The sequence below is a fragment of the Salminus brasiliensis genome, chromosome 2, assembly GCF_030463535.1.
Source record: "Salminus brasiliensis chromosome 2, fSalBra1.hap2, whole genome shotgun sequence".
Lineage (NCBI taxonomy): Eukaryota > Metazoa > Chordata > Actinopteri > Characiformes > Bryconidae > Salminus > Salminus brasiliensis.
In genome coordinates, this window is record NC_132879.1 from 14,437,564 (window position 1) to 14,459,285 (window position 21,722).

A 21,722-nucleotide genomic window follows, 5' to 3' on the forward strand; every position below is an offset into this window, starting at 1 on the left:
ACCTTCTCAAACATGCTCTCCTCAAGGCAGTCGAGAAAAGTGAAGCTAAGTGGAGCTCCTCCATAAGCATTAGGGGTCAAGGAGCATTAAATGCTTTTTAAATTAACCTTGAAGCTCAGGGAGTCTAGGAGCTCTAGGAGCTCTGGGAGCTCTGAATGATGGAATATTCAAACTAAGGGGGGTTTTAAAGCCAATAAGATGCAGTGGTGGCTTACTGTGGATGTTGCTGGCAAAGGCTGATTCCCAGCAGTACATCTTAATGAACTTGATGCAGCCTAGGATTTCGTTCATCAACCTGACGCGCCGGTCCGTGATCACCACACACTTCTTCCTAAAGTACGCCGTCAGGCGGGAGGCCAGCATCTGCCGGACATAATAAAAACGACAGAGCATGAGAGAAGGACTTGGAAGGGCAATATAAGGACAGCCTCTGGTGTGTCTGTTTTGCCGTCTTCTCTTGTTTAATTGTGGTTCTAGCTAATTCCTTGTCAGCTGAGTATATGGGCACTTTTGGCTGTGAAAATAAAAGTGGAATTGTACTGAGAGCTAGGTTAGTGGGCCAGGTTAAGAAACACTGCTCTTGAGCACAATACATTATGTTTTGTGTGTATTGTGTGTTTTGTTAAAACGCACCATTGAAGGATAGAAGATGATAAAGATGGCAGAACCAACAAGTGCCGTCGGTCCCAGGAAGTAGGTGGTGTAGGACAGGCCGAGAAGCCCCACCAAAGGTCCCCCAGCAAGCAGGCAGCCCACATTTACAGCCTCATAGAGCCGCTGCCCATCACTGGAGCAAATGTTTATGAGCTAAAACACAACAGTCTCAGTTTCAGCCTCATGGAAACCGTATCACAGCACACTGAGTTCACACGCGACATTATAAACACGGTCATGCAACGCTTGGCAAACAGTCAAGGTACAAATAGGGTCAAATGCTGGCTAGGTCAGATTAGTCTAAAGATGGAAGGACATGGAGGTACTGGATAATGTTACTCCAATGATATGAACACTACTCCACCATGCAATGTGCTAAACAAATATTAAATATGCATTCAGTATGTGGCTAAACACTATTAATGTGCATTATGTAGAAAACATGTTGTCCTCCTACCTCTCCTGTGCTGATGTCTTTAGTGCTGCGCAGGCGCAGGATCTTCTGGAAGGCAAATGTGAGTGCTGCCCCCCGCAGGCGAGTGGCAGTCCGATAGTTTACAGCCCACATGAGGGCCAAAGACCACGAGCGGGCCAGTTCCATGAGGAATATGCCACCAACCAGAGCCAGGCCATACAGCAGCCATACCTCAGAGCTCTGGGAGTACTCCAACAATGCCCGGACAAGAAGAGCCTGCAGAGGACACAAATGTTTGTGGACACATCTTTTAATGAATGGATTTAGCTACTTTAAGTTGCAACCATTGTTCTCAAAACTCTCTGGTGTGGCGTGGGCTAGAGGGGTATAAAGCCCAAAATGAGCTAAGGAGTTTGGCTTAAGGTTGAATGGCAATCATCCAACATCCTGATCTCTCTAGCGTACTTCCGCAGAGCGCAATTAAATCCTCACAGCAATGCTCTAAAATCTAGTAGAAATTGGACATTGGAGTTACTCCAATAAAAGCAGGATAATTTTTTTTAATATCCTTGATATCAGAAGAAACCATAAATGTCCCAGTACTTTTGTCCATATAGTGTTGGTGACCTTTGAAGGTATACAGCAGGGTAGAATTGGTCAACAAGGACGTTTGATTTTGGCCTTCCAGAAAGCGGTCATTTCTCAGTGAAACAACAATCGTTGACACCATGTCACTGTGACTGTACCACAGGAAATGATATCGGAGTATCATGATGGTGCAATCAACTCGAACTGAAGCCACACTCCTGCTTCATTTTTTGGACCTACAACAACAGTCCCAACAACAGTACAGTAAGGGCTACAGTAAGCAGCTGTATACACGTGGTAGGTGTGCTTGAAAAAAATGGATAATGAGTGCAGGTGAAAGGTGATTTATAAGCTTCCAAAGAAACCATGTATTTTTTTCCTCTTTGTCTAAATGACTCAGTATTGTTTTGTTTTGTTTCTCCTGAATCTGGCTTAGAAGGAAATAGGAGATTAAGATCAGCATTAGAACTGTAAGAACTTCTGGAGATAAATGAGAAAATCATGAGGTAGATCATCTGACTGCTGTAAAATTTCCGAAACGTAGAAGAGATTACAAAACAAAATGATGAAACCTTTCTCTTTTCCTATGGAAACATGAAACCTCTGAGACTGATAATCTCAACTTGATCATCTTATGTATTCTATGAAACCATTAAACCATAAAATATGCAAACATTTGTTCCAGTTTTCCAACCAAACCAGTTTTGAATGCAATCATCTCTGTATGAGCATTTGTGGGCAAACAACGTCTTTGCAAAACCAGGACATGAACATCATGTAAAGCTCTACTCTGATAACTTTCACCTTGTCAATGAGTTCCTGGTGGAAAAGGAGAATTCAGGGGAAGCGCAATAGCTCAATGGCCAATACCCTGACAGGACTAACGATAATGATGCTTCTATTAGGTTAGGTTATTGCAAGACAAAAGGGAAGGGACCATTACACACCATCTAAGCATTACACAATGTGTGCAGATTAGGCAGTAGCTGACCTTCGGGAACGTATTTAATGGGGTTGGCAGTGAGAAGTAAATGTGCCATTATGCAAGAGTTAATTTCAGCTAATGCTATTAGGCAGCAGAGGCGTGTACAGGGCCGCATCCCTGTGTGACCTCTGCAAAAGACAAACAAAGTAAACAAAGGCGCTACTCAGTGACCAGATTACAAACTCCAATCAGTGCCCATTCAGCGGCCATTCGGTCTAAAAGCAGTGCAGCAGGTGCCACATGCGTCGGCTCAGGTTTTTCCTGAAAGCGGATCTGGCATCAGCAGAAATGACGCATAAAGCAGGAATGATCTGAAAGAAAAGCACAACCCCTGGGCCAGAGGAAATCCGGGCGCTAATACAACCTGCAATGCCTGGAGATATGCAAAGCCTTCAGCTTTAATTTCTAACTTTATTGTAAATCAGCATGAACCAAAGCAAAAATGTGAACGGTAAACAATAGCTCTTAGCCGAGGTGTGTGTGTGGGTTACAGTTCTGAATTATGCCGGTAAAAGATTCTACTTAATATTGCTCTTTTTCCATGAATAATGTGATATTATTTAGTTATAAAGCCTGTTGTAGATCAGTGGAGTTGAGCAACTGATGAATGAAAATAAGGCCATATTCACACTGCAGGGCTGAAGTGGCACAAATCTGACCTCTCACCTAAATGTGACAGAGAGACAGAGGTGAGGAGAAGCCTAAAGCCTTATTAAAGTAAAAGTAGAGTTTCTCCTGTTTCTCCTAAGTATCCAAGATCCTTACAGATTTGCAGCCACGTGAATTAGATCAGATTGTATATGACCTGAAGAGTGTTAGGCCTGTTCTTGTCTAAGTCTAGAATAATCTTCTACAGCTTCAAAGTCAAAGACATACTGATGCTGACAAGGAATCTAAAGCAGTTGCAGATGCAGTCACCAATGTAATATAAATACAAATTTAACACAATGAAGTGTTAATGATAAAAATATAACCAAGTAAATACATTATTTCCTTTCCTTACAAATGTACTTATAGTAAAAATGTTATGAACAAATAATACATAGGAGAGTAAAATCCATCAAATATTTAGTACATGCAACTAGTAAACAAGGTTAGAGGGTACTAGTTAGAATTGTGTGTGAACACAAAAACTGGATCTTTTCAATTTGGATTTTTTTTTAAAACTTCCTCTGTGCTTTTATTGTAGATCCCCAGAAAACAAACTGTCACCATCACACAACAACCCCTCTGTTTTTGTCATTCTTTCACTTTTTGACATCATTTTAATTTGGAGGTTGTTCTTCACATTGGGCCAATAGAAACGCTCCAAAAGGGATTAAATATTCTGACAAGCACCATTAAATTCTCAAAATTAAAGCCATGTGAGCCTAATTCCTCTCATTTCTGGAAATATACAGTAATTGTTTAATAAACAGTCTGACCACAAAAATGAGATCTTTTAAAATCTGATTTGTGCCAGTTTCCAATGTGCTTCTAGATCCTCTGAAAACAGACCAGAGTCAACTTGATTTGAGTCAGTTACCTGTGTGCTTCCCCTTCAAATAAATGTTATGTTTTCAGAGCTGTGTGAACACAAACATCTGATCTTTTCAAATCGGTATCAAGCCAGGTTTTAGGTTGGATACATGTATGATTTTTCACATCACACTTAGCTACGCATCACTGTCGTTTAATTGCAGAGGCAAAAGACAGATGATGTGCAGAGATCTGTTCACACGAATGAGAGAACCTGAACTGTATACGGTGCAACAAGGCTTGCAATGTGACTGTATCCTAAATGCTCGCCGCCACTCACAGGTCCAATGAAGCCAGCGACCATGGTGATAAGGAGGCAGAAGATTGCAACCAGCGTTCGGGTCTGACAGAACCTCCAGAAAACTCGGCAGAGAGATGCTCCATCTTTGCCTTTCCTCTTCAGCTCTTCATGCCACAGAGCCTCGAGCCTGAGAGCAGCCATGAAACACAGGAAATAGATACACACATTCATTTAATACGGAGCAGATGTTCATAATGCACATTATGAAATGCGCAAGAAATGACAAAAAGTCAGTCCCCAACTCTTACTACTACAACGTTTCTGATGTTTGAAGCTATGCAACATTGTGCTATTCACTGTACGAAACCACATAACCAAGTCTATTTGACAGTACAACGTTTGACAGTCACACCCTTGAGACAAAAGTGTGCTGATTTAGTCATGTAGTTTTGCACAATGCTAATGGCTGGCTGTGAGCTTCCACTCCTTGTTAGCTACATTAGCCTTGTAGCTCCACTGCTAACTTTCTAAAGAAGCAAATATTCAACACCAAACATGTCTTGGCTGGTCAATAACATTTGGAGTAATGGGTCAAACAATCACTTTAACCATCCTGTATAGAATGTTGTCTTAAAAGATGAAGAAGAGGGTCAGGTTTATGATGTTAAGAGCATCGTTGTGGTAAAATGTTTGCTTATTCATAAACCAGGATCACCGGCAGCTTGGCCAGAGATTGTACTGTTTCTGTGTAATCACAGAACTTAGTTTTTGTTTTTATAATAATGATCATAATCAACATCATCATAATAATAACAACAACAATAATTAAAAAAGACATCATTTGAATCTGGCTGTTGTTCTTTACATTTTGTTAAAATTGTTGACTGGTGAAAAAATAATACATGGACCAATAGACATGTTCTTAAGAAGGTGCTTAAGCTTCCGTCTCCTGTAAAGATGACCATTTGGAGATACAAGGTTTTTGTTTGTACAGTTGAGACAAACGTAGCTTTCCTAAGAAAGATTAAAGATCTTATTCAAATAGAACCAACAACCTTTCTCAACCTTTCTCAGAATTCAGTCACATCTAAGCACTGCAGAGTAGGGCTGAGCGATCACCATATTCATATCACCATATTTAAAGACATTTTACTCATTAATATTAATTCATTTCAATTCATTTGAAAGAATCTGACCTAAGACCCAGTGTTTTCTGTATCCTTCATTTACTCTGTAGGTCCAGTGATCTGAAAATGAGGCCAGAATCAAACGAATGAAAGCTACATTAGCAGTGTCTGGGTTAACAGATGTTTGTATTGTGATGGGGTAAAATCAGGCTCCAACTGCTGCAAGACGTCCATGGATGTCCAGATTCAGACCCACCTGGCCTTGCTTAAATTGGCCCATAAAATGTTTCTGTTTGTGACCAACATATGGTGCATTGACAGCCCCCAAAGCCAAAACCTTTATTGGGGGTTTTAATGTCCAGCAAAAGATGTAGTCACAAAACTAGTCACATTTCTGAAGTCCTCAAAAGACATAAGAATCCAGTCACTCAGTGAATGATGTCTTATTTGTCTTGTTCAATACTTTAAATGTCTTTGTGCTCACCATGAATCAAATCACAATTTCACTGATTAAAGCCCAAGATATTTTTTAAGCCAACCTGGCCTGCCTCATATTGGTCCATTGGTCCAGACGCTGTTAAGCTAGTATATAAATCAGGGGCCAAAATCATATTACTGTTAAGATTGTATTGTATTGTACTGAACTGCTCACTCGATCATTTGAGAATCATCTTTGTTCTAAGATGCTTTCAATAAACGCTGCATGGGTAACAAAGTCGGCTATTTTATGACTTTTATTTTCTAGCAGGAATCTAGACGTCCCGTGAACATTATCTCATCCATCCACTCTCGGTGCGCACTGGAAATCAAATCACAATTTCAACTAATAAAAGTCAAACGAATAAAATATTACATTGTACAAGTACAAACGTCAATTTCAGCAAAGGGAGCAGAGCAGCAATGGGAAAACCCAATACAAGAACAGTGCTTGGATCTGATAAGATCTCTCATCTCTTTTTCACAGGCTGTGCTGCTTCTCTGCAAAATGAAGGATCAATCTACAATTACGGGAAGACTTTGAAGTGGAGACACACTGGAGTGAGACACCCATTCCGAAGATCTGTCGCAGCCTTTCGAGGATTGGGCTCAGAATTTCCTCTCCCGCGCTCCTCAACCTCAAACGAGGATGCGGCCTCTGGTGAATTTTATCTTATCTTTTATTTCGAAGAGCGCAAGATTCCCCAGCCTTGATTTCAGGAGGATAAAACGAATGGAATCAAGACCCAACTATTCCCAGACCCCCCTCATCCTCCCTCTGTTTTTGAAGATGAGTTACATAAGTGTTCTAGAGTTTTAGTCAAACCTGCATGCTTTCATGCTTTCATACCAGTACACTCTATCAGGCATGCCCACACACACGCCCACACACACACACACACACACACACACACACACACACACACACAACTGCTTAACATACCCCGGCTAAATTTGGCTCAGAGCCAGCAGCTAGAGAGTGAGACCCTGAAGCACAGTGTTGTGAAAAGTAACACCTGTCCTCCTCTCAGGACCAGACTGAAAGCTGCGGGACCCCGACTGTCACTCCCTAATCTCCCATCTGATACGAGGAAAACAGTGGCAGCACGTGAATGTGGTGAACGCACAGGCCAGCCCGACTGGATGCAGAATGCAGACACAAACTCATCTCTTTCCATTCAGTTCTATTACGATGCACCGAACTAAAGATAAACATTCAGCTGAATGGCTGGAGCTGGTGCGGTGAGGTTATAACTGACTGAAACAGATTAGTAATATTGAAAAATGCCAAAATTCAATAAATAAGTAAGTATGTATATTATTAAAAAAATACTTAAATTAAATGTTCATTATGTATACAAATGATCAAAGGTATATATAATCATGCATCAACAATGTTGCACACAGTTTGAAACAGACAAAATGCACCACAGAAAATAATCATATAAAATGTTTTTAAAAAATAGATATATTTGGTTAATTCAAGACAAAACACTAGCAATTTGTTTGTGGAGACACAATACACATTTATAAAAGACTGCAATAAAGTATTATTATTATTATTATTATTATCATTAATAATATTAATGAAATTTGATTTGATTTGATTAATGACAATGACATATCCATATAATACATTTTTGTTTTTTTTTTAATATTAAGATAATAACTTGTAAAGAGCATGTTCAGTGTTCTTCAGAGTTATCTTTGCATTAGAGCTGCACAATATATCATTTCAGCATCGTCACAGCAACATACGCATGTGCAATACTGACATCATAGTAATATCAAACTGCCAATCAAATCTGCCCAATATCCTTTATTTTAATCCAGGCTTGTGTACATGAAGTGCAGTATTAATATGATTATATGTTGGATCTTTAAAATCTTGTGACATTTAGTGAAATCTGGTGAGAATTCCTTATTTTTATATTGCACTATACAGTGAGTCCAAGAAGTATTTGATCCCTTGCTGATTTTCTTTGTTTGCCCACTAATAAAGACACTATCCTTCTGCACTTTTAATGGTAGATATATTCTAACATGGAGAGACAGAATATCAAGACAAAAATCCAGAATATAATTTTAAAGAATATATTTTAATTAATTTGTATTTCAATGAGGAAAATAAGTATTTGATCCCTCTTGCCAAACACACTCAATACTTAGTGGCAAAGCCTTTGTTTGCAAGCACAGCGGTGAGACGTTTGTTGTAGTTAACCACAAGTTTAGCACACACACCAGGGGGAATTTTGGCCCACTCTTCTTTGCAGATCCTCTCTAAATCATGAAGGTTGGTGGGCTGTCGCTTGGCAACTCTGACCTTCAGCTCCCTCCATAGATTTTCGATCGGATTGAGGTCTGGCGACTGGCTGGGCCACTCCATGACCTTAATGTGATTTTTCTTGAGCCAATCCTTTGTTGCCTTTGCTGTATGTTTAGGGTCGTTATCATGTTGGAAGACCCAACCACGGCCCATTTTCAGATCCCTGGCAGAGGGGAGGAGGTTGTCCCTCAGGATTGTGCGGTACATGGCTCCATCCATCTTCCCAGTGATGCGGTGAAGTAGCCCTGTACCCTTGGCAGAGAAACACCCCCAAAACATTATGCTTCCACCTCCATGCTTGACGGTGGGCACAGTGTTCTTGGGGTCATAGGCAGCATTTTTCTTCCTCCACACATGGCGGGTGGAGTTGAGGCCAAAAAGTTCAATTTTGGTCTCGTCTGACCACAAAACCTTCTCCCAATAACTTGGTTCATCTTTCAAATGATCATTGGCATACTTGAGGCGCGCCTCCACATGTGCTCTCTTCAGCAGGGGTACCTTTCGGGCACTGCAGGATGTGAATCCATTGTTGCGCAAAGTGTTGCCAATTGTTTCCTTGCAAACTGTGGTCCCAGCTGCCTTCAGGTCATTTGCTAACTCCTGCCGAGTGGTTGCAGGACGATTTCTGACTGTTCTCAGCATCATTGCCACCCCACGAGGCGAAATCTTCTTTGGAGCACCGGGCCGAGGTCTGTTGATTGTCATGTTATACTCTTTAAACTTTCTGATAATTGCACCAATAGTTGTTACTTTCACATCCAACACCTTACTAATCTTTTTGTAGCCCATTCCAGCTTTGTGAAGGTCAACAATTCGGACTCTGAGGTCCTGTGACAGCTCTTTGGTTTTACCCATGTTGGAGACTTGAAATCTGTGTGATCTGTCTGATTCTGTGGACAGGTGTTTTTCACACAAGTGATTAGTGAGAACAGGTGGCTTCAGGTCAGGTAACAAGTTGATTGGGAGTGTCTAACTGGTCTGTAAAAGCCAGAACTGCTAATGAATACTAAGGGATCAAATACTTATTTCACGCCATGAAATACAAATCAATTAATATATATTCCTTAGATTTATTTTCTGGATTTTCTTTTTAATATTCTGTCTCTCCATGTAAGAATACATCTACCATTAAAAGTATAGAATGATCATGTCTTTATTAGTGGGCCAACGAAGAAAATCAGCAAGGGATCAAATACTTCTTGGACTCACTGTATATATATCTTGTGGTGGGTGAAAGTTATTGTTAAATTTAATAATAACCACACTGATATTCTTTGTTATTTTCTGCAGTTTGTTTAATGCTGTGTTTACCTAAAAGCACTCCTGCTTCTTTTATGTGATTCCCTGGATCTGATTCTAAGGGTTTTGGTCCAACAGGCACTAAACGCTGGTCAATAAGGAGTATTAACTCATTAACATCAATTTTGACTGCCAATTACTGAGGTCATGTGTAAAAAAAGAGAGCGATGGTAAAAAGGCAGCAGTGCACCGAGCACCAACACTGTGATGATATGAACAAGACCTAAATACTGTGCCTAGCTTAGCACTGTGTTTTATGAATCTGGCCTAAGACCCAGACATATACTGCAGTGTTTTCCAATATCGAGCAGCGTACTTTGCATAATGATCCTTGGTCAAAGCCTCATTTTTTTTTTAAAATGCTGTAATGCCCAGAATCATTTCCTAAAGAATCACAAATGGAATTGTTGTGAGGTCAGAGGTTTACCCTCCTGCTTCTGAGACGCTCACTCTCCCAGCCTATCTTGAGTCAGAAAGCAGCTCAGCAGTGAGAGACTGTGGTGGTAGTGACATAACCACTTCACAGAGCCCACAGAGGATAACACACTCTCTGTGTCTGTCTTAATCTCTAATCCCTGCTATTAATAACACCCATGCACCACAAACTGCCCACACCAAGACAGGGGAAGGGGAATAGCCATGACTCCAGGGATTTTCCATATTAGTCAGTGCCAACACACACACAATCCAACCTTGTGATAGTGTCCTTGGCCCAGGTGATGTTTTCTACCATTTCTGTTGGTTCGTGTTTAAGCTGTGCATTGGCAAACATGATGGGAATTCCAGATCATGCTCCTCTCTGTATGTGTAAACTTCCCACGTAGGAGTGCAAAAATAGCCCTCGCTAGCTGACGGCTCACCTGTGACAGTTGGTTTCTGAGGCTTCGTGGCAGGACAGACCCCACACATCTTCCATGCTGAGACAAGACGCTTTGTGGGCTCTCCAGGCCAGAGGAGAGAGCCACTGTAGGGTCATGAAGGAGAAAAGGCCAGCATTGTCCACAGGGTGCTGGTGCCTGCAAAAGAGGAGCAGCACAGTTCTGATCAAGCAGCTGATCCACAGCTTCAACCATTAATCAGCGAAGTTGGCAATGACTTCAAATCAAAACTATATCATGTGCAAATTATGGGCAATATTTTGAGGACAGAATTTACTGTATGTGGTACAATATAGAAAACAGTTGTGCTACACATAAACACTGCTAGAAAAGTATCATCCATGTCTACCTATACAGTTATTGCAAATACTACCCACAGGTTGTTCTTCAGAACCTGGAGTTTTTTTTTATGCATTTGCAATGTGCTACTGTTCTTAGTTTACATTATTAGGTACATTTAAAAAAAGTTATAAAAATAATAAATAGCAAGAAAAATCAACAGTTGGTAGATATATTATTATTATATTATATATATATATATATTATGATTATTGTATATTAATACAATAATAAAAAGATAAGACTGATCAAGGCTTATATATGCTGATAAAATAAGCCAATCATCTACAATTTACTTTTACAATGTACTATTCATGTGGTACTGTATTTATTTTTTTGCAAACAATGAAATGGATCAAATGCACCATGAACACAGTGGTGCTACGCTTAAACATACATTTTTAATATATAGATAAAACTTCAATTCCTTACATGCTGGAAAAATATATGAATAAAATTATAAAATGAGCTGACATCCAACAATTTACTTCTTAGCACAGGCTGTTTGTTGTTCTCTAAAATTGGTCTAAATCTGTCTTGTGCACTATATGTGCACTGAATGTGTCTTATGGACACACACAGAGATTCAACGTTCTAAAAGTACTGATGATTCCCATGCTACACTTCATGACAGCACTGGGGGAAATGCGACCTCTGTTCTTAAGATCACTGCGCCTCAGCACTGTGACGCAGCACAGTGTCAGATAACTGCAGAAGGCACCATTTTTAGACTACTTGAGAAATGGAATGATCATTTTTAGAAATGGGAGTTGTGGCCCTTCTGATCATGACGAGCTCCTCTGAGAACACCACGGCTTTAAGCGAAAGCCTGTGAGACAGTGAGAGAGTCGTCAGTGTGTGCCAAATCGAAGATGAATCGCACGCTTGTGTTTGAACAGCACTTTGCAGGTCCCTCACAGAACTGTTGCAGTGCAGTGAAAAAGTTCAGAGGCGGTTTATCAGCCAATATGTGTTCAAACACAGAGCAGCCTGTGAGAGGGGGATAAGGGCCTGCTTATCGAGGCCTCCTTCTGTGCTCTTCACTCTTACACTACACTCGTCTGCCACACAAGGACAGTGCTCTTTTCTGTAGGTCTTTACATACGCGAGCTGGTCTGATAACCGTAACAGCACAATCTTACTTGTTGGTGATTCTGAAAGGCTTCAGTAACTGCAGACTGGGACGATATCTGCATCTCCTTTTTGGCTCACGGCCAAGTTCGGCCTCCTCCTCCTCCTCTGGGTCTGGTAGGGTCTCCGGGCAGGACAGAGGCAAGCCCTCAATCCGGCCAGCGGCTTCCAGTGCATCTGGGTACATTACTGCTTTCTAGCAAAAGTAAAAGAAAATGTATATGTCAAAAAACATAGAATTAAAAGAATCTCTGTTCAAGTAAAAAGGTAAAAGGAAAAGCCTTAAAAGTCACTGCACAACTTCTGCAAAGTGTGGTCTATCTATGAAAAATAAATAGCAATGCATTTGGATCCTGACCTGTGAAGCCCCTTTCTGCTGGGAGAGGAAGCATCTAACTCCATTTGTTGACTAACTCCAGCCACCCTGCAGGTTGTGGCTGCGGGTATAAATATAAAGTGCTTATCTATTTAAAGATGCCAGTTGGCGGCCTCAAGGGCTCGGGGACAGTGAGAGGCCCAGTGCGCGAGCCGGCTTCACGTCCAGTCTGTCACTGATCCCTCTGTGGCGTAAGCCATGATAAGGTCAATCCAACTAAGAGCGTGTTGCCTGTGCAGATCACCCTGAAAACGCAGCCGAGGACAGTAACGAGAAGTTCGATCCAGATAACAAAGCGCACAGAGTGTTTTATTATTGATACAATGGAGGATACCTAGACAGAGTGAGGTCAGATTAAGTGGTGCTGTAAGATAAGCATGGACGGTCAGTGAAAGGACATTTTTAGAACGTATATATAGCTTTTTTATTATTTATTGATTGATTTATTCAGCTCAGCTCAGCTCTGGGTCAGGGTCAGCTCTGATTAGGGAAGGGAACTAACCAGACTTCACTGGTAACTCACGCATGCCTACGTTTCACTTTATCCATAGTGGTCAGGTCAAATTTATTTGTACAACCCTGTTACAACCTGATTTTATCACAAAGCAGCTTTACAAATCCAGAAATTAGACAAATCAACAAACAATAAAACACATAATCCCAAGGGAGCAAGCTAAAGATGCCAGGGGCAAGAAAACCCCTGGAAGAACCAAGAAGGGGAACCCTTCCTTCTCTGGTCAAACTAACTTAGAAATCACTACTAAATGGTATAAAGTCAGGTTAAGACCACACAAGTCTATTGTTATGATTTCTGTTATGCATAGGTGTACTAATCTAATCACTGATATTTTAGCAGCTGTAGTAATAGTAATAGTAGGCCAACAATAATCAGCCCTGAGCTGAATCAGACTCATTAGTGCTGAACTGACATGTGCCAACATGTACACGAGATGCAATCCTGAAACCTGCTCAATGGAATCAAGGCCAAAACAGGTTACTGGATTCCTTCTGTATGGATCACACACATCTCTAGTACATGATCTGAATCTAATGATCTAGCTGAGTCATCTGAGCGCAGCTTCATAACAAAACAAAAGAGTCCAAATGTTACCCTCAATTCCCCCATTCTTCACATATCTGTCTCTGTCCAATGAAAAACAAGTATCTCCAAAATAGTGACTTTACAGAGTTAGAGTCATTTAGAGCATTTCTATTGGTCCATTCATCCAACATGATTCACACAGTGTACAGAACAGCTGCAGGGTTCAAACCATAGAGAAAACGGAGATACATGTTTTCCACTGGACAGCAGCGATGCAGTACAGCATGCTAATGAGGACCTTCAATGCTACAGCATTAGAACTTCGACCCATGGACATATAAACAACACAGTTCTGAGGCTGAAGTGAAAATGGGAACTTACATTATCACACTGCTGCAACTTCGGGCTTTTCACCACTCCTGCCTTTTCAACGCAGTGACTACCCAAAAATACAAGGTTTAGGATCTTCTCACTAACAGCGTTTATTAGAAAACAAGACCTGTAGGTTTCAATTCCGCTGCTGAACTTAACATGACATCTCCCTCGACGCCCAGAGTCTTACAGGACACCAGTGGCAGCATGTTTACAGTTTATGAAGAACTTCTGACGTAAATAAGCGAAATAAAGTGTAAAAAAAGGCCGAAAAGTCAAAGTAACGCGTGAAAGTGAGGCGAACTCTCCTCACTGCAAACTTCAGCACGAGACTCGTCTCAGCGCCTCGAACCCCTGAAGGAATTCCCGACAGCGTTTGTGACGCAATCGCTTGCCGACCAATCGCGGCCTTGCTTTTCTCGTCGCCGGGGTAACGGGGCTGGTGACGGCATAAAGCACATGGCTGCTTGGGTGTCTCAGCTGGATCTTCACTGGGCTCCTCTGGCTCGTTTCCACCGAGCCTGCGCCGGGGCTTCACAGCACTCAGCGCTTAAGTCCACACATGTGAGTCCACAAGGAATGGATCGCATAAACGTGCGGGTCGGAAAGTCTACATGTGCTGACTGGAGTGGGAACACATGGGCCACTGGCATGGAGACATTTCTGTGATTACCAGGCCAAACTAACTTAGCCAAAGTGAGACACTTTTTGGTAAATGCAGTAAATACAGTAGCGCTGAACTAACAGTAAAATAATGCTGAATGGAGCCTTTATCATTTCTGATCATTACATTTGGCTTTTTGGGCTTTTGATACTGAGAGTAATGCAGATGTTGTCTGATGCTCCTTTTGCTGAACTCAGCTTGCAGAGGAAATATGTGGTAATGTTGGAAATAGTAAGTGTTTGAAAAAGCGTGTTTTTTAAAATGAATTTTTACTCAGTAATTTTGCTAAAATAAAAAAATGTTTTTTGATATTTGATCACAAGTTAACTTTAATTTAAACAGCAAAAAGTAAATATTTTAATTATCAGATTATTATCTTAATTAATTACAAACTTCATTAGACTGTAATTATTAGTTTCAATAATAATAATAATTCCATGAACCGGAAGACAAAAAATAATTATTACCAGCTACATGTGACATCTAATAACTGTACTATAGATATTCGGTACTGTGCAGAGGTTTTAGACCTAATCATATTACTGCATCTCAGCAATAACAGTATTTTTGCTTGTAAAAACCATCAGATCAAAATTAGAATTAAAGAGTCAAAAGTTTCAAGAATTCGCCACGTTGAAGAAAGTAGTTGATATCTTGCGAGCTAGTTTAAAAGAACAAAGTTAGGTTTAAGGACTTTGGCATTAAAATTGTTTTGCATATTTGTTATATTCTGAATTTATCATATTGTGAAAAAGATATCAAATTGAATTAATTTTATATCTTTATCTTTAATTCTTGCAAGCTTTCCATGTAATGATTTTAAAGTTAAAATGAGCAAAAGCAGTAATGATGCCTTAGAATCTGCCAGTGTGTCTCTGTAGAAGATTTACACATAAAATATGGGGTGCCCAAACTTTAGCACAAACAAGACTATAGTGTTAGTTTAAAATGGCAGTGTGATGTGAAACATGCTGGTGTGCAGGGATGTAAATGTGGCCAGGTACTTTTGATGGTATGGGATGCTCAGTGTCTCAGGGTTATTATCCTGTATTAAAAGGAAAAGAAAAATGTAAGCAGTAAAAAATGGAGTATTAAACCCAGAGTGTGAATGTAATCATACGAACGTGCTACCTTGGTGCTAACATAACTTTACAATTGGGTAGGGGTGCTAATGCTAATTTAGCATACCATGTTCCCCTGTTGAGCCTTCTGGCAATGACAGGTACTGCTTATGTCTGTGATTAGATTTACTGGATAAAGCAGAACATAATAGTGAAAAGGTCATTGCTGGTGTAATATTGTTATGACCCAATATGGGTTTTTTGTCTGGCTGTTGTTGTTGTTAATGTCACTGATGAGATTAACACTGGCCCAATGGGTTTATTATTGAAAATGTTGATTTCTTCATTTGTGGGTCTGTTCATACTTTCGACCTGTCCACTGTAGATTCTCAGATCTATGTTGCATTTCCTTTGTTTGGTTTCTATGCAAACTTGTGTGTGAAAACATTTGCAAATAGTCCAGTAGATCATCCTCTGAAATGCAAAGCCAGCTGATAAACAGGAACTACAAATGAAAGAACCGGTTCCTTCTGAAAGGCAATATAGTAGTATAACTCTATTTTATAAAACATGGATTTACACCAAGCAGATGTATCAAAATAATTAAATTAAATCACAACCTTAAAAGGTTCATTATGTTTGTTTGTAATGGGAAAGGCTCTGATGCTGTAAAATTCAGAGACACGGCTCAGTGCTGTAACTATCCATTTTAAAGTTAGTAAAACTTTAAAGCTGATTGTCACAGACAGAACCAGGTGGGTACAGTAGCCTTTGAATGACCACAATTTAGACACACTGGACATCACTGCATTCACATCCCTCTAGCAAAATGGGCTCTGGAAAAATTGCTGTTTGACATGTAACAGTAGAGGAAGCCTTTTTGATCCTATATGAAACTATTTTAAAAGATTTAGTAAAGAATCACCTATAAATCACTCTCCTATATAGAAAAAACGCACTTAAGCATGCAAAGAACCATTTAGGCGTTTAAACATTTGTGCATTTACTAAAGGACCCTTGAAGAACCCTCTTTTTACATGGATTTTACGTAGATTTGGTACTTCAGACAACAGGAAAACAAGGACAGGACATTTAAAACCAATTAAAATACACAATTCTGTTCAATTCAATTCCTTTCAGATTTATTTCTATGGCGCTTTAATCAGTGTTGTTACGTAGAAGGTTTACAAAGATGAGGGCAGAGCATTTTGTGAGCAAGCTGATAGCAGAAGTGGCAAAAACAAATCCCCTCAGAGAAACTCCAAGAAAGCAAGTCTAATTACAACAAACACATGGATAAACTGTAGAATAATGGTCAGATAAAGTGAAATAATAGAGAACTATGATTAATGTGAAATTCTGAAATATGTTGATTTATTAAGACGTGAGTTAGTGCAGGACACATGCTCAGTTTATAAAATAAACAAGCATTCAAAATGAAACGTATACTTTAGAGACAGTCCAGTACACTCTTACAAATGGGCCATGAGAAGGTTCCAACACTGGGCCTCAAACTACACTTTTCTATGTGTTGTGAGTTGGGTTGGAGCAAATATCTAGACCTCCTAGAGTTTTTAAGGAGCACTGCCATAGAATGTCCATTTTCAGTTTATAAAGAACTTTCAATTGGTGGTTCTTTTATTTATTTATTTATTTTAAAGAACCTTCATTCATCACAAAAGCTCTGCACCAACACTGGTTGCAAGCTGCCACTGTTGGGCCCTTGAGCAAGGCCCTTCACCCTCTCTGCTCCCTGGGCACCGCAGTAATGGCTGCCCACCGCTCCGGGCACGTGTGGTCACAGTCACTGTGTGTGTTTCACTGGTGTGTATGTGTGTGTTCACAAATGATGAATATGGTTCTTGTTGCCTTGCCTTGTCTTGTATGCCCAAGCTAAGGACCTAGGAGCAACCTTTATTTTTAAGAGAGTGTGTAATCTTCTACTATTATCACTCATCTCATCACAGTTATGTAAGTGGAAAGAACTTTTGCTGCTCCAAAAACAAACCTGTTCAGCAGTAGTATATGCATAAATACCTCTTCTAGCTTCTTAAAATGAACTTTTTGTGGAGAACAAGACAATGCAAACAGGATGAGGCGAGATTCCCCACTTCTTATCAACTAATGGAGTTGGTTGTGGAGTGAGGACGTTCAGGAGCAACACATCATGTCATGAACATCACAGTCATTGGAATTTAACAGCTTTGAGAACTTGTGGGACTGTGTTGGGTAGAAAAACCCAACCTCTACAGGAGATGTACAGACAGCAGAAGTTCTAAGAGAGCATTATTTAAATATGACACAGTGCTGCGAGGGGGTCATCAAGATCAGAAAAATAATGCTGTTTACTGTAGAGACTGATGTGTATCACTGGTCATTATAAACTACATCAGGTCAGATGTTCATTCATTCAAATTCAAACAAATAAGTGAAAAAAAGTACAGCCAGTGCTCAGTACTGTAAGTAACTGTAAGCATCCGATCCTCTGTGGGACTTTCGATTTCAGAAACTCTTAAGCTGCGAGCCTGGCTCTACTGGTCCACCCTATTAATATAATGATCAAAGGGACGTCGGGCTCACAGAGCCAAATAGAACAGTTAATACGCGCCTCTCGTGTGATTAAATGCTACATTACACTGCGAGGCAGAAAGAGGCCGGCGCTGAGGCAGAAAATTTGATCATTAAAGTTGCCTTACTCTCTCTGCAAATCTGGGCTGTAGTGACCCCTGTTGACAGCAAGTCGTCTGCATTGGAGTCCTACCTGAAACTCAAGACCAGCACTGGATCAGTTGCGAAACACAAGCTTTGATGTGCCACAAAGACACAGTACATGCTCGGGCTAGCTTCATTCTTTATGGACTCAATGACCACCAAAGCAGAAGGTTCTACAGTGTCACACTGGCTTTTAAGGAGGTTATAAAGGTTGGAAGGTTGATATCAGTGGCTGCATTGTCTTAAATGGGTTCATTCTTAAAATAGAAATTAAGAATGTATCCCAAAGTCACCAAGCATGTGAGGTGATGATTACACTACCCATCCATAACTGGTCCCCCACTGAAATTCCTCACACAACTGCCAATAGCAGGAACACACACACACACACACACGTCTTTTTACCAACCCAGCACCATTCCTCCATCATTCATGGTGGAACTGCAGCTGATGTGTTGTTGAGGGTCATCTTTTGGGGGCACGTTCTACTCCTCAAACTCCAGAGCTATTCTAGATGCTCCATATTCTATAAACTGTATTAGACACTGAAAGAGAAAGTGAGCAAGTGCACAAAGTTTACGTTGTAATTATTGAATATCTACAACAAAAAATCAGGCCCTGGGGCTCTGCCAAGGACTTTGGGCCCAAAGAATAGATATTACACGGTGCCCCACAACAAACAGTGACAGGCCTTAAGAGTCATGATGAATCTGGCATCATTTAATCTGACATGACTCCTTGTGTTAGAATAGCTGATTTCATCAGTACTCAACAAACACTGACCAACTGCATGTTTCATTACAGAGAGTGTAATTAGTCTGGTTTAATTGGATGGATTAAAAAAGAAATGAACAAAAATCTCTGCACTTAATTAAATTAATTATATCTGCAGCTGGTGAATTGTGTCCACATGAGAAAATATCATAAATAAATACTGGGTATCGTGATATAATATTTTTTATCATATCACCCAGCCCTAGTTATAATTCATGATGGACCAGTAGAAATGCACCAAAATGACTTACAGTAAAATATTTTATATTTAATATTGACTTTCATTGAGAGTTAAGAGTTTTTTCCTTATATAAATTTACCTTTTGGAAAATGTACCTCTTTGCCATGAATGAATTTAAATACACTCTAGGCCAAAACCCTGTGGTAAACTTACTGTAACACACTGGTTCCATTCACCACCCTTGTAAACAACTCTGACTGTAAGTTTCTACAGAACATTGCAGTTCACACTAATCCACTTAATGATGCAGAAATTTCTGGCTGAATGTAGGTATATCCTTTAAGAAACAGCTGGTTGTATTGTATTGCACCCTGCAGTTCTCCACCTGCTGCAGATGCGGCCGTGTATTCAGCACTGACTGAGCTCCACAGTGCAGAGAGAACAGTCCCCTCGTCTCTTATCTGGGAGCGTTCCCTATTTCAGAGCACTGCCAGGTCTTATAGCAGTTTCATGAGCTCGGCCTCACGCCTGAGTGCGTTCTGCGGGCCATACGTAAACTGCCTAGAAAATCATTTAAGCAGCCTCACTTTAGCGAGCCGGGAAATTTGCTGAATGCGGGCGATCAATGAAGTGGATCCAAACTTCCCCATCAATTTCCAGGCAGATTCATGATATGTGCCGACGGACGATCCAGCTGCAAGCATTCACTCCGACGGCTCTGTTGGGTTACCATGGTGAGAGGGAGAGAAGGAGATGGGGAAAGAAAGATAAGTAGACAGTAAGAGAGAGAGAGAGAGAGAGAGAGAGAGAGAGAGAGAGAGAGGCAAGAGGCAAGAAGGACAAAAAGGCGAGGAGGACAAAGAATGAGGCAGCAAGAATGAGAGAGAGACTGTAGAGAGGTTGACAGAGAAGTGCGAGGTTGATGAGAGAGAAAGAGAGATCAAAAGAGTGTGTGTGTGTGTGTAAGAGAGAGAGAGAGGGAGATAAAAAAGAGAGACAGAGAGAGAGACCAAATGAGCAAGAGACAAAGACTGAGGGAGAGACTGAAAGACTGAGAGACTGAAAAAGTAAGAAATCGACAGAGTAAGAGAGACTGAAAAAGTGAGAGACTGAAAAAGTAAGAAATAGACAGAGTAAGAGAGAGACTGAAAAAGTAAGAGACTGAAAAAGTAAGAAATAGACAGAGTAAGAGAGAGACTGAAAAAGTAAGAGACTGAAAAAGTAAGGAATAGACAGAGTAAGAGAGAGACTGAAAAAGTAAGGAATAGACAGAGTAAGAGAGAGACTGAAAGAGTGAGACTAAAGAGAGACTGAAAAAGTAAGAAAGAGACTGAGAGAGACAGACTAAAAGTGAGAGATACTGAAAAAAGTGAGAGAGCAAGACTGAAACTTATGAAGTAAGACTGAGACTGAAAAAGAGAGATAGAGAGTGAGAGAGAAACAAAACAAGTGTGAGAAAAAAGGAGAAAATATGCAACGCAGAGCATGAGGCAGCAGACTGAAAGGCAGACTGAAAAAACGAGTGGATGTGTGTGTGTGTGTGTGTGTGGTCTGCTGCTCACGCCCTCCACCAGTAGTGCAGTGAGGGTGAGGTTGATGGCCTCTCTCTGCTGGTCAGCTGTTCTGGTTGGATGGAAGGCAGGACGTGCTACTTTTCCACACACCAGGAGCTCCACTAATCCCTTTATCTTTTCCCTCCCCTCCCCTCCCCAAGTCCCTGCACGCAGCACATGCGCCCCGGCCACCATCAGCCTCCAGACTCACAGCCGCTACCGACAGTAGAGTCAGAGTAAGCCCTGTCTCAGACCCTCAAATACATTCCTCCCCATCCTCAGCCGGCACGAGATTGGAAACACTGGCCGAAGAAGGACAGCATCAGCGGGACTCAGACTCAGCTTCAGACTGGATACAACCTCCATCACTCTGCTTTCTCCTCCATCCACGTTCCCCATTCTACATTGCACCTGTTTTTGGTAGGACGTTCTCTCATAGGAATGAATGGCAGAAGTTTGTGCACCCTAACATTTGGTAAGCAGTGGGGGTTTGGTGGCTTACTGATCACAGGGTTGAAGGTCTGATACCCAGGTCTACTGTTGCCCTTGAGCCTTGTCCTTAACCCTCTGTGCTCCAAGGGAGCTGTAGCATGACTGACCCTGCACCCTGGCTTTCAGAGCTGGGTCAAATGCTTGCCAGGCTGCCATTGCAAATAAGAACCTGTTCTTGATGACGTGCCAGGTTGCATTAAGGGTTAAATAAATAAAAAAATGCAAAAAGAGTTGTATTGTACTGTTCCAGTATACACTGCATGGACAAAGATATTTGGACACCTGCTCATTCAAAAAGCATTCATTCTGCTTTTGTTGGACTAACCAACTCTGCTGTCCGGAGAAGGCTTCCTACTAGATTTAGAAGCATTGCTGTGAGGATTTTACTTGCATTCAGCGACAAGAGCAAGTAGTGAGGCCAGGAGTCCGAATGTGGCACAGTCACCACCCTACTTCTCCCCAACTCAACAACTCATCCCAAAAGTACTGAATGGAGCACCATTCATCATTCCAGAGA

At 40.9% G+C, this 21,722-nt stretch overlaps 1 protein-coding gene across 3 annotated transcripts in view; it reads right to left on the reverse strand.

Annotated features, from left to right (window-relative positions):
- The window catches only part of LOC140545053 (ATP-binding cassette sub-family C member 5), a 47,783-nt gene extending 33,703 nt beyond the window's left edge, over positions 1-14,080 (reverse strand). For 2 of the 3 annotated variants that reach the window (XM_072668260.1, XM_072668258.1), the window contains exons 1-7: positions 13,778-14,080; positions 11,990-12,174; positions 10,491-10,646; positions 4,441-4,588; positions 1,112-1,345; positions 634-807; positions 216-363 (exon numbers count right to left, since the gene is read on the reverse strand). In XM_072668260.1, coding sequence (XP_072524361.1) covers positions 216-363; positions 634-807; positions 1,112-1,345; positions 4,441-4,588; positions 10,491-10,646; positions 11,990-12,165 — 1,036 coding nt within the window. In that variant the 5' untranslated portion in view covers positions 12,166-12,174; positions 13,778-14,080. Of the gene's footprint in view, positions 1-215; positions 364-633; positions 808-1,111; positions 1,346-4,440; positions 4,589-10,490; positions 10,647-11,989; positions 12,175-12,336; positions 12,370-13,777 lie in introns of those variants that run through there. The other variant, XM_072668259.1, reaches the window with a different exon arrangement.
- Positions 14,081-21,722: the final 7,642 nt, after the last annotated feature.